This window comes from Dendroctonus ponderosae, unplaced genomic scaffold, assembly GCF_020466585.1.
Source record: "Dendroctonus ponderosae isolate FM_Combo_2020 unplaced genomic scaffold, Dpon_F_20191213v2 Dpon_F_20191213_1, whole genome shotgun sequence".
Taxonomy (NCBI): Eukaryota; Metazoa; Arthropoda; class Insecta; order Coleoptera; family Curculionidae; genus Dendroctonus; species Dendroctonus ponderosae.
This window is the reverse complement of record NW_026017110.1, coordinates 12821311-12833389: the sequence shown is the minus strand read 5'-3', so window position 1 is coordinate 12833389 and position 12079 is coordinate 12821311. Positions and strand designations below refer to the sequence as shown.

The window sequence follows — 12079 nt, the reverse complement described above, 5'->3', positions numbered from 1 at the left end:
ATTTATCAATTAAAATACGTTTCGGTGTATTTTTCCACCATCATCAGTTTTTATGTGTAGCGTTGTTGCTGCTTTAAGCCTTGGCATACATTTTGAAAATGTATGCCAAGGCTTAAAGTGCAGCTCCTGTGCAATGGAGATTACTACGAACAAAAGGAAGGAGTAGCCATGGGAAGCTTACTCAGTCCGGTGGTAGCGAACCTATTCATGGAGAAGTTTGAGGAAACAGCGTTGAGCACCGCACCCCTTAAACCAACGATCTGGTACCGATATGCACGTTCGTGCTATGGAGGCATGGACGCAAAAAGCTGGACATCTTCCTCGACCATCTAAACAAACAGCACCCAGGTATCCAATTGACCGTGGAAGTTGAACAAAACCACCAATTGGCCTACTTGGATCTTTTGATGTCTAGGCAGAGGAATCGTTTGGACCACAAGGTATATCGAAAAGCCACCCACACGGACAGATATCTTCACAAGCTGTCTAACCACCATCTGAGTCAGAAGCAGGGAATCATTAAGCCTCTTACGGATAGAGCCAGAAAAATATGTGGACTACAACATCTAACCACAGAACTACAGCACTTGGAAAAAGCTGTTCTTCAGAACGGATATTCCCAGTTGGACATCAAAAAAGCTGTAGGAATGGGCCGTGCTGAAAAAAGTGAATAACCTTGAAAGCTTTCCTGCCCTTTGTTCCCAAGGTTAGAGACAGAATTGGGAGACTCCTGAGGAAACACAACATAAGATCGTTCTACAAGCCCACAACAAAGATCTGAGAATGTCTAGGGTGAGTTAAAGACAGAAGAGCAACTGCAGGAATCTACCGCATTCCATGCTCCTGTGGAACCGTCCATATAGGAACTACTAAGAGATCGGTTGCGACAAGAATAGAAGACCACCGACGGAATTATAAACTGGGACTTATGGAAAAGTCGGCAGTGGCAGAACATGCGCTCAGCGATGGAACACACAACATATATTTCGGAGAAGCACAGGTCCTAATCGGTATCGCCCCCGACTAATACGAGAAGCCATTGAAATCTACAAACATGACGACAATTTCAACACACAGGAAGAGACAACGGCGCTAAACAGAATATGGTTTCCATCTCTTTTGATAAGGCAGGAAAACTTTCTACATTGCATCACATAACATCCGCACGATGGTACTCGATGAACATCTTAATGAAACTAGGAGATGTGGTGAAGCTGCAACCATCCTGAAATCAGGGAAAACTCCGACTTCCAGAGAAACTCCGACGTAAATGCTCATATCGGCGGTGTAGCCCTGCTGATTCACAGAAATGTAAAATATCTTCGGATATTAAGATACGGGCGGTCTCAGATAGAGTAATCTATGCATGTCTCAGGATTAATAGCAGACTCCAGCAGCCAGGTTCTATAAAAGCTCACGCCCACCTCTGTCTCGAGAAATGAAGAAAATGAACAATGCTATGAAGAAAAGACTAAGATCACGGTCATAGTGGGAAATTTTAATGCTAAAATTGGAGCAGAAACTGCTAGAGGTCCTCCGTACGTCGGACCTTTTAGCTTGGGTGAGCTGGGAGAGGGGTGGTGGGTGAGACTGAGTACTGTCTGAATACCGTTTTTAAATTGCAATCAAATAGAAAGTGGACCTAGAGAAGCCCAGAAATTAAGTAGAAAAACGAAATTGACTACGTCCTTGCACAGACAGACGCATATGTTGAGACGTGTCATTTCTGAATCGGTTTGATACCAGCAGCGACCACAGAACCGAAAGGAGCGACTACCGACAAGAAAATCTGCCCCACAATGGCGGAACTTAAAGGGAAGGACGAAGACGACAGCGCCCAAATTGACAAGAAACTACGACCAACTGAGGAGCTACGGAAAATGAATGTTAACGCGTTGTCAAAAAAGATCACAACAAGCATCCGAACTGCAGTTAGGGCAGTCTGTGCGCTGCAGAGACCAGCAAACACAGAAAACAGCCCAGACACTGAGGTGCTGATCGAAGCAAAGGGAGACTCGCCGAGGTATGCGGACTTGAACAGAAGAGTCAAGGAAGCTATTAAAAAAGACTGTGAAGAGTACAATACGAAATTGATCAAGGAAGCCATTGAGAAGAACAACAATTTGAGAGTTTTGGGCTCCGCACTGTCGACGGGGAAAACTACAACATGTAAAATGAAAAACGACCGATAAGATGTTGTTACAGATAGGGACAAAATCACGGAAATCATCGAAAAGTTTTTTCGCAACCTCTATGACCGGGCAGCTCAACCCCAAGGTGATCCAAAAACATAAACAAAACTATACTACCTTATCGCACAGTTATTGAACTTTTTTGCAGTTTCACTGCTGTAGTGTTTATCTGTCAAACACCACTCAATAATTAATTATTTTAGCCATCAATCATTTTTTTTTGACTGTAAAAATGGAGTCAAGAAGCAAACTGGCCGAAAAGAGAAAGTTGCGCAAAAAAGAAATAATTGTTGGTTCGCTCGTTGTTACTTGTATCCTGGTAATGGTGTTTTCCAGCTATCAAGCGAGATTGATTCTTGACCACTGTGGAAGAGATTTCAGACTAAGCCATTTATCCTATCCGTTTTATGAACAACTTACTATGACTTTCCTGGAAGTGGCGTTGTCCATTGCAGGACTTATTGGACTATGGACGAAAAGGGGTGCAGTATATTTTGTGGCCATTTCGTTTTGGATTTGTACTGTGATGATTCAGCATTTTGCTGATCTGCTCATGGGCATTATATACCTACTTTCGTATGGGCACGGCCTCGATGGGGTAGAGAGATTTCTCCGCCGAAATTTTGAAAACCTCAAAGAGTCTAATATTTTTGCCACTGCCAAGGTAAGTTTGATTGACATATTGGTGCAGTTTGCTTGAATATTTAGTTATTTCTTAATACAGTGTCTTGTATCCACATACATTTCCAGATTAATCGTATTCAGAAATGCAAACAATGTTGCGGTATTAACGGAATTGACGATGATTATGTTCGATTGTCAAACGATACTCTAATTTCCGGCTGTTGTCCTCCTGATACTATTTTACCGTAAGTAGCAAAATGCGCTAAAAATATTGGCTTTACTTAGGGTATTTAGTTATAAATTGACACCATCAATAAATGATTTACTTAGGAAATGATCCAGAAAACATCGCATTTTTTAAGCATTTTAGTTAAATTTATTAAATATTCCCACAGAGCGTACATACGTTCTGTGTGTCCATTTAATAAATTCATAAAGATGATGCGAATGTATTAGAAAATGCCTTAAAACCTTAAGGCTGGGTTTCAATGTGCATGACCTAAATACTTGTAAACTATGTAATGAATTAGAATGCCCAAAAGCAAAATATGCATATTTTAATTTCTAGCTAATCCAAAATAAGCTTTTTTTACTTATGATAAGCAGGGTAATTGATAATGAAGTTTTATTTGTTAATCAATGTGGTTAAAATAATGGGGATTAAGAAAGTGTAGTATTAACTAAAAATATTAAAACTGCAATTACATATAACAATCAAGAATGCTGCAATTTATTGACCTAAACCAGAGATTAGTAGATCTACTAATCTCTGCTTAAACGCCTTACTTAAATATCACCACACTCCTTTCAAACAACGAAAAATCCTTTCTCATATTTAAAGAATTTTTTTTTGTATGGAAACATGTATCCATGTACATACGATATACCCTATAAAGCAGTGTTCAGAAATAACGCATTCTTTAATGGTAAATTTCAGTTAAATCAAAGTGTGCCAGAATCGAGGATTTCGGGGCAATTCTGATTTGGATCACTTTTAATTCAACTCTGTATATTTTATTTTCGTTTCTAGATAGTTTAAGCTTCAACATGAGCTTCAGATTTTGAAAATTCACCTTAGTGAAAAATATTATCCTTGCAAGATCAAAAAGTTGACTTTGAACGTAATAGGCAAAAAATTCTGAATTCGGTTCGAGATATGAGTTATTATGCCGTTGCGGTTAAAAATAAAGTTTTTTGTTCAACTTGGCCATGCCAAACATTCAGAATTTTTTACATTGTTATAGTGTTGGCTCTGTAGGAATTTTATCTGAATCTGTATTAAGTTTTTGCATGAAAATGGACTCACGGCAAAATAATTTGACTAAAAAGGGTTTCAAACAAGAATCAAACTGCTCACAGGAATCAAGTTATTCAGTTCCAGAGTTAGAGAAAATTTTGGCGTGTAACTTTTAATAAGCGGTACATCCTATTGAAAGTAAATTGATTTCATGGTGGTTGATGGTAAAAAAAGCACAAATGTTTTACTCTAATTTGAGATTATGTTAGATTAGAATTACTTTCCTGTAGATATATCTTTGTATTAGCAAATTAAAAAAAGCATTTGTTTGGAAACCATATTTTCCTTATTTTGATATGAAAACATCTTGCTTTACACTATTGTTAAAGCACATATCGAAATACATCGAACTAATTATACAATACCATTAATTGAATTAATTTCTTTCATAATTGAATAATTTGAATTGTACGGATCGACTCTTCGGAGCACTAGCCTACATGACCATTTCGAGCCAGTCTGATTTTTTTTTATTTAAGAAGCAGGGGAGATTCGAGTACATAAGCTAACCAAAAAATGTAACTCTTATGTATAAATATTACCAAATATTGAATTAAGATTGAATTGAATGACTTTTATATTTGACTAATAAAAAAATAACCGCATCAATTGATTATGGCAAAAATTCTACGACTACTCTAGAAGGGCAATTGATTTATTTTTATTGTTTCATGTGACCCGAACGGGGTCTAAGACTAATGAAAACTGAGCTCTCTGTGTATCTTTGAAACGCTAGATTTAACGTTAGTTTCTTCACAGATGCACTCGAGAAAGAGCATACAAGGATGGATGTGCCCTCAAGTTGCTAGAAGATGAGTATAACATTGGAATTTTTCACGCTTTGAGTGCTGTTAGTATTATTTTTCAGTTTTACAATTATAGAGCGTCTTTGAGTGCGTTTGTGTAAACTACTACTAGAAACTTATGAGCAATTAGGCATTATATTTTGTTTAATCATAAGGTGAAGAATAAATACATTTCAGTTCATGTATATGATAAAATAATTTAATAGAAAGTAGTAAAAATTTGACGAAAAAAACAACGAAACGTTGCCAAAAAGCGCACAAATATGTGATTCCAAAAACCTTAAGAATGTATATACGGGGTGAGCCAATTACAACTAAAGCACGCTAATTTCTCGGTTGATACATAAGTTATGCAAACTTTAGTCTGGAGATTATTTTCTACTTGATACTTGAGGTGATTGCATTCATTTTCTGGACAGGGATGAACATTTTGTTTTTAAATGAAGGGGTATCGATTGTTACATTTTATTAAAGGATTTTTAGAGGACTTTATGGTGCTGATTAAAGTTCTGCTTTGAAACAGCTGCTAATAAGTACCTAAGTCAATTTTTTTCTCAACTCTGAAACTAGATAGCGCACAGAAGTATAAAAATACTTCTGCTGAAATAAGCTCAACCAAGTTTTCGAAATTCGAACGTTGTTCCATCAGAATCGGAATTTTCTTTTCAATATCCGCTTTTCAAACAAAGCAAGTTTTCTATTGGAATGGCATTGTTAATCAGTGTGAGAACTGTATACATCTTTGAATATAAAACTAACTTAGTTTTATATTCAAAGGTATGCATATATTGGTCAGATATTCGTGAGTCCAACTACCGATGGTGGCGCTGCGAAACGTCAAATTCCTCGTTGTCGAGTGACAGTTGAAACTTGTCGTTGAAAAATTTTATTGGAGTTTCTGACATTTATAATTTAAAACAATTTTCTATCTGTTTCTATTTCTTTAAAAGCTTGCCAAAGTGGATTCGAGCAAAACAAAATAAATCACAGTCAGATTTAAACAGTAATGTGACACCAATGTCAACAAAACAAGTGTCAAATTACTACTTAACTTGTAGTTATCACTTTGGTCACCAGGAGGCGTCTGGACTTTTCAACTTGCGAATACAGTCCACGAGATTTGATTTACCTCACCAACAGATTTTCAACTAATTTGTGTTAATATTGAAAATTTTGATTAGCAAGTCATATGTATCATTGGATGCAATGTTTTAATAGAATTCGTCCAACAATTCGTTTAATTCACTGGTACTTGGCCACGTGGCCATTGGCGTTCACTGCACGATTTCTGGTACCGATCAAAAGCTTCTTGGTATTTCTTCCGTCGTTTCAATGGCACAAGATCCGAAACAACATTAAAAACTTTGTTCTCAATATCACATGGTAGATCATCGCTTGAACTTATTATAAATTGTGCAAATTTTAGACACACATTTGACAATGTGTCTGATGACAATGACAATTCTCATTACCTGGGTTCTCTATTCAACTTTATAACTTTTATTTTTACTCCAAAAATCATTAAAATAATAATTGTTGTAGTTGTAGATATAATAATATTGTATTTATATAATATTATTAACGCACTTATGTGATTACAAGACTCGGCCTTCGGCCTCGTCGTGCAAATCTTAACATGCGTGCGTTAATAATATTCATATCCTACTGGTTACGTAAATAACTATAATCTTGTGTTTGATGTGGCTGACATTTTTAGCATTAATATAAATTATGTAGCCCAATCATCAGGTGAGAGTAATTAAGTGTGGCGCACTTTATATCAGATATGGGTTAATATATGACCAATGGGTGGGTATTTTCGGGTTGCATATTTTCGGGCCGCATTTTATTTCCGGAAATCTGACTTAAAAGATTTTGCTTATCCAACATTAGTAGTTATCGCAGAAAATAGTCCGAATTATTCAGAAAATATATTGAGTCCAACAAGACGGTGCACTACTGTACTATGTGTTAACGGTTAGATAATTTCTAAATGAAAATTTGCCTGGTAGTAGGAGGATTCCATTAGTAGTAGGAGTCCACTTGAATAGTTTGCAAAGTTCACATATATGACTTCACTAGATTTTATCTAATGGGATCATCCCAAGTTGAAACGGTACTCCGTTCTCCTAGTAAATTGATATGGGTCCAAGAACACATTGTTAATGAATGCCGTCAAATAACACCTAAAATACTCCACGTACAACAACGATTCAGTGCAAACGCATTTCAGCCAAGAAGTTAAAGGACAATATTTTGGACACTTGATATAAGTTCATTAAGGGCTTTACCCCTCGATACATTTTAACTATTCACATAGGAATAATCTATTTACTCATCAGAAGCTGCTTCAAAGTAGCAACTTTTAGTCACGGCAAAAATAGATATAACCCGTTATTTGGTGTATCACTTTTCCATTTAAACTTGGCTTGTTACTTGTCTGGTGATAGATATGAAGGAAATCATCACAAGTAGATAATAGAAAAGCCTCCTGTTCCAAATGTTGAGGTGTCCTAGTATATTTGCACAATTTTTGTATCAACCGAGAAAACTATTTTGTTTTAGTTGGCGCCCCATGTATGATAAAATTAGTCTTGTGTTGTATTGTTGTTGAGTATGATAGACAAATTTGATGTTGCAAAAATCAATATTATGATGCACAAAAAAACAATACAAATACAAGCATGATTTTTCAATAATTGAGAAACTTCAGTTATTTCTTTGATTCTCGGAAATTATTTCTCTGGAAAATCTCGAAAACAAGCAGTAGGGCAACAAGTTTATTTTTCACGCATATAAATCAAGCTAAATCATTGTCTTAGGCTTAGTTTGAAGTGTCATTCGCTTATTCATGTAACGATACTTTTTTGATGATCCTTAAAAAAAAGAAAAGTATTAAATGCGAAATACTCGAATGATTGAGGCTCGGTTTACTTATAAAAATCCGGTTAGATCAGAAACACATCTATTGCGTTTGAGTAGCTTTCCTACTTGGTATTTCACCAAATGTCCTTGAGATTGTCTTCAATAATCTCAGTCTTCTCCATGTCAACGTTGTAATTGAACCCTTTTGTCATGTGATAAACGTTCGTAAACGTATTTCACTAAATATTTTTGTTTTGATATTAGTTAATAATTATTGACACTTTAAAGTGTTTACAGTATGGACATCCAATTAGCTCGTGTTCGGGCAATTTATGAGAAGACATGCCTATTTACTGTTTCCGAATCGAGCAATCCAAGTTATCTATGCTGTTAGGGTCAAATCAAAATTACCACTTGATACCAAAGGTGTGTAAATAAGTCTTAATTTTAGATAATTTATTTCGAAATGGCCATAATTTACCAACGGTATATCAATAATTATGCACTCGCATTATGACAATCGCTGATTTATGCAGTCAAAGTCAAAGGACTAAAGCATCATGAATAAAAATAATGAATCGATATAATCTTTATCGTTGAGAAAAAACATTGTTACGCTTGGCCTCAATTCACTGTCTGAAATAGATGATATAAAAAGGGGAGAAAGAGCAATAACACTCATGCCACGCCGTATCAAATAGTCGAAGACGATGGCTTCTAACTTTCTTACGTTTAAGACATATGTAATTCTATTTTGAGAATGCGAAAGTATGAATTTAAAAATGTATCCCTATGAAGCGGATATTAGAATAATTCTGCCGTGATAAACCTATTGGGATTCTTCTTTTTCTTCTTCTTAGTCAGCTCTCGATCATCTACTCCTAGATATAGGCCTCTCTTATGCTCCCCCACATTGATCTATCTTGTGCTGTCTGAACCAAGCTTTTTCCTACATCTTGCTTAATGTCGTCGAGCCATCTTCTCTGCGGTCTTCCTACGCTGCGCCTTGTCAGTCTTGGTCTCCAGTTTACCAGCTTATACGTCCATCGCGACTGATTTTGTCGTCCGATATGTACCACCCACTGCCACTTCAATTCTACAATACGTGCTATTACATCTACGACTTTGGTTCTTCGTTTCTTTTCCTGTCCCTAAAGCTGATGTTAAGCATTGCTCTTTCCAACGCTCGTTGCATTACCTTCAGTTGATTTGTGGTCTTTTTCGTCATTGCCAGTGTTTCCAGGCCATAAGTCGGCTGGCAATATGCAGGTGTCGAAAACTCTTCTTTTGAGGTTTATAGATATTTCATAATTTCTAAATATCAAGTTCAGTTTTACGAAGGCTACCCAAGGTATCCTTCTGCTGTTTGATGTTCCTTTCCTATGATTAATGTGTGTCATAAATATATATACTCTTCTACATTTTCAAGTTTTAAACTATCTATGTATATTTGTTCCGAAGTGCTACTTAAGATTTTGGCCTTCGAAATGTTCATTTTTAACCCGATCACTTTAGGGGCATCGTTCAGTTGATTGAGCATCTCTCTCAGTTCCTGTATATTGATACTTATTATGACGATATCGTCGGTGAAACTGATGTGGTTCAAGTAGGATCCATTTATATTTATCATTTTCAGAAAGCTCAAGGAAGATTCTCCTTTTTTCGTAAGTCTGGAAGACGTGTCTCAAGTCAATAATGTTTTGAAGTAGCTACCTTACAAAATACTCCTGTCATCCATCTACACTTTTGGTTAGTGTTATAAAGCAAAATTTTCGTCCGCCTTCATAAGGTTTGACAAGGCGGAATATTTCTATACAGATTCTAACTGCCACTGCCGGCTCAAGCCCGGATAAAGGAGGATGGTTTGAGATTAGGAGGGTAGCACCCTGCCCGTCGTAAAAAAACCATCATGCTCAAAGCACTGCTACGCCAGAGTCGGAAACAGGACGCATCAGACGGAAATACGGACAAGGCAGGACACGAACAAACGATCGAGAAAAAGAAATAACCTAAGGGTGGCATGTGGATGTGTATGTCCAGAATACTTATTATAATTGCTAAAATCCAACCATGGAAATATGTCGACTTGGCTAGATGGAACGTCCCAGGGTTACTGCAGACCAAAAAGACGTTTGTTTTGGAGAGAGAACTTAAACTGAATACAGACATCGGAATATGGGACTAGTTATGGGGAAATGCCAAAGTAACATAGCAGAAGCGCTGTATGAACTTACACCAGCAAAGGACTAGATATACTGGACGATTGGCTCCACGAATGGACGTAGATAGTGGACGATCTTGAGGATACACCCTGTATTTCTATTTTCCAGTATTCATTTATAATTTCCTTAATACTTATTTATCTTTATATAATATCTAATTATCATTTGTTAACGCTTAATTGGATTTGCTAAATATTCATCTAAGAGGAACTACTATTGAAGTGAATATTCCTTGCACTATACAGGCAGTTTCATGAATATTCCCTATCCGTAACTTGAAAAATACAATTACAATAATTCCGAATAGTTCAGGTCTTAATATCGTTCTTCCAACTTCAGTTCCAGCGAAAATACTTTTTCAAACGGACCTTTAATTATTAGAAAACACCGTCATCCTTTGAATCAGCGCGTTGGTTATTCTGTTTAAACTCTTGGTCATCCAAATTTTGAAAAGCTTGCATTCATTTGCATCATATTATTTGTATGTAATTCTATGTAGACAATTGCTATTTATTGTTGATCCGGTTTTTGGTAAATTTAAATTTAAAATCGTATAAGTTAATTTATGTTTTTATAATGCACATTCTATAGAACAGTAAAACCTCAAGTAGTAAATAAATTTCGATAAACAGTTTACAATTTGCAACTTTAGTAATTATTTTTCCAATATTCCTTGTCAGTCCTTACATACAGTTGCTGTGTAAACAGTAGGCCAAGCAATAGACTGATTGTCCATGACATAAATTCTATCGGAAAACCAGATACACCATCACGTGCAGGGCAGTCCGTACTTTATTCCCGGTATGTTTTGGGCAGCCAAATCTCATTTGTTAATTTTTTTTTTTAATTTTCAACAAAAAATAGCATTTATTTTAGTTTCTTGCTTGTCAAATCGACACGATTGAACCAATCTTAATGGTGTAAATAGTTGAATTGTAGAGCATGGAATTACGAAGAGAATGAGATGTCGATCTACTTGATTAGATAATTCGAACCTGAAAACTGTACGTTTTCTTAAGAAACTCAAAACTTGGCTATTTTTTTTAATTAAGAGTTTAAATTTTCCACAAGAGTAGTTATTATATATACTTCATGTGTCCAGATTGTCCTGCGCCTGAGAATGTCCGATTGGAATTTAAAACATGGATTTGGAAACTATACAAGAGTAGCAACAAAACAAACATATAATCCAGTTTTTCTATAAACTGCGGTTAAGTGGGTGAAACAGAGTCTTGAATATGATTGATAACGGCCGAGCGCACCAAAGCGGTCGAGTGGTGGGGGTCGCTGCTGGTTGACGGGAAAAGTATACCTGCGCGCAATTTATAATTCTTCGTATTTAATTATTTCGGTATCTCCCACATAGCAAAATGATATTCCCAGAATATACCTGGAATATTCATGTGATGTACATGCATATTCCTGGGACATACATGAGTTCCATTATGAACATTCCATGGGTTAATACACTGAATGTTCATGGTATGTTCTGGAAATGTACATGGTATGTTCAGTGAATATACATGTGTATTTTCTGCGAATGTACATGGTATGTTCAGTGAATGTACATGTGTATGTTCAGTGAATGTATATGGTATGTTCAGGGAATATACATACATATATGTAACGAAAGAAAAACGATACTTTATTTCATCTTATTAGTTTATTCACATATTTGAGTACTTACTGATGTAATTTTTCAACAACAAAAGTTATTTACAACTAATCAAAAACTAATTAAATGGATAATAAATAAATTAAAATATAACTTATAACTACGGACTAAAAATCTAAATTAACATTTTCAGCATATTTGCCGTTGTCGCAATGATGTGTGACTGTGAGATAAAACACAAACCTTTATCTAAAAAACTGTACTTATTATTTTATATACATGTTCCCGCTTTGTGGCTTTTGCCCTTTCATTTTGTTCTCGATCAATTAAAGTGTTTCGCAATATTCTCTTAACAAAAATTCTATAAGCAATTACAAATTTTAATATTGGTCACAACAACAAAATACAGTTAATAGTTTTACATTGATAGAAGAGTATTTTCGTTCATCCACAGATTA

General features: G+C 35.8%; 1 protein-coding gene across 4 annotated transcripts in view; it reads left to right on the top strand.

Moving 5' to 3' along the window:
- LOC109541474 overlaps nt 1-5100 on the top strand; it is a 24578-nt gene extending 19478 nt beyond the window's left edge. For 2 of the 4 annotated variants that reach the window (XM_048662177.1, XM_048662169.1), the window contains exons 3-5: nt 2529-2856; nt 2943-3061; nt 4873-5100. In XM_048662177.1, the coding sequence (XP_048518134.1) occupies nt 2614-2856; nt 2943-3061; nt 4873-5020 (510 nt within the window). In that variant the 5' untranslated portion in view covers nt 2529-2613 and the 3' untranslated portion in view covers nt 5021-5100. Of the gene's footprint in view, nt 1-113; nt 2857-2942; nt 3062-4872 lie in introns of those variants that run through there. The other 2 variants (XM_048662165.1, XM_019910333.2) reach the window with 2 other exon arrangements.
- Nucleotides 5101-12079: the final 6979 nt, after the last annotated feature.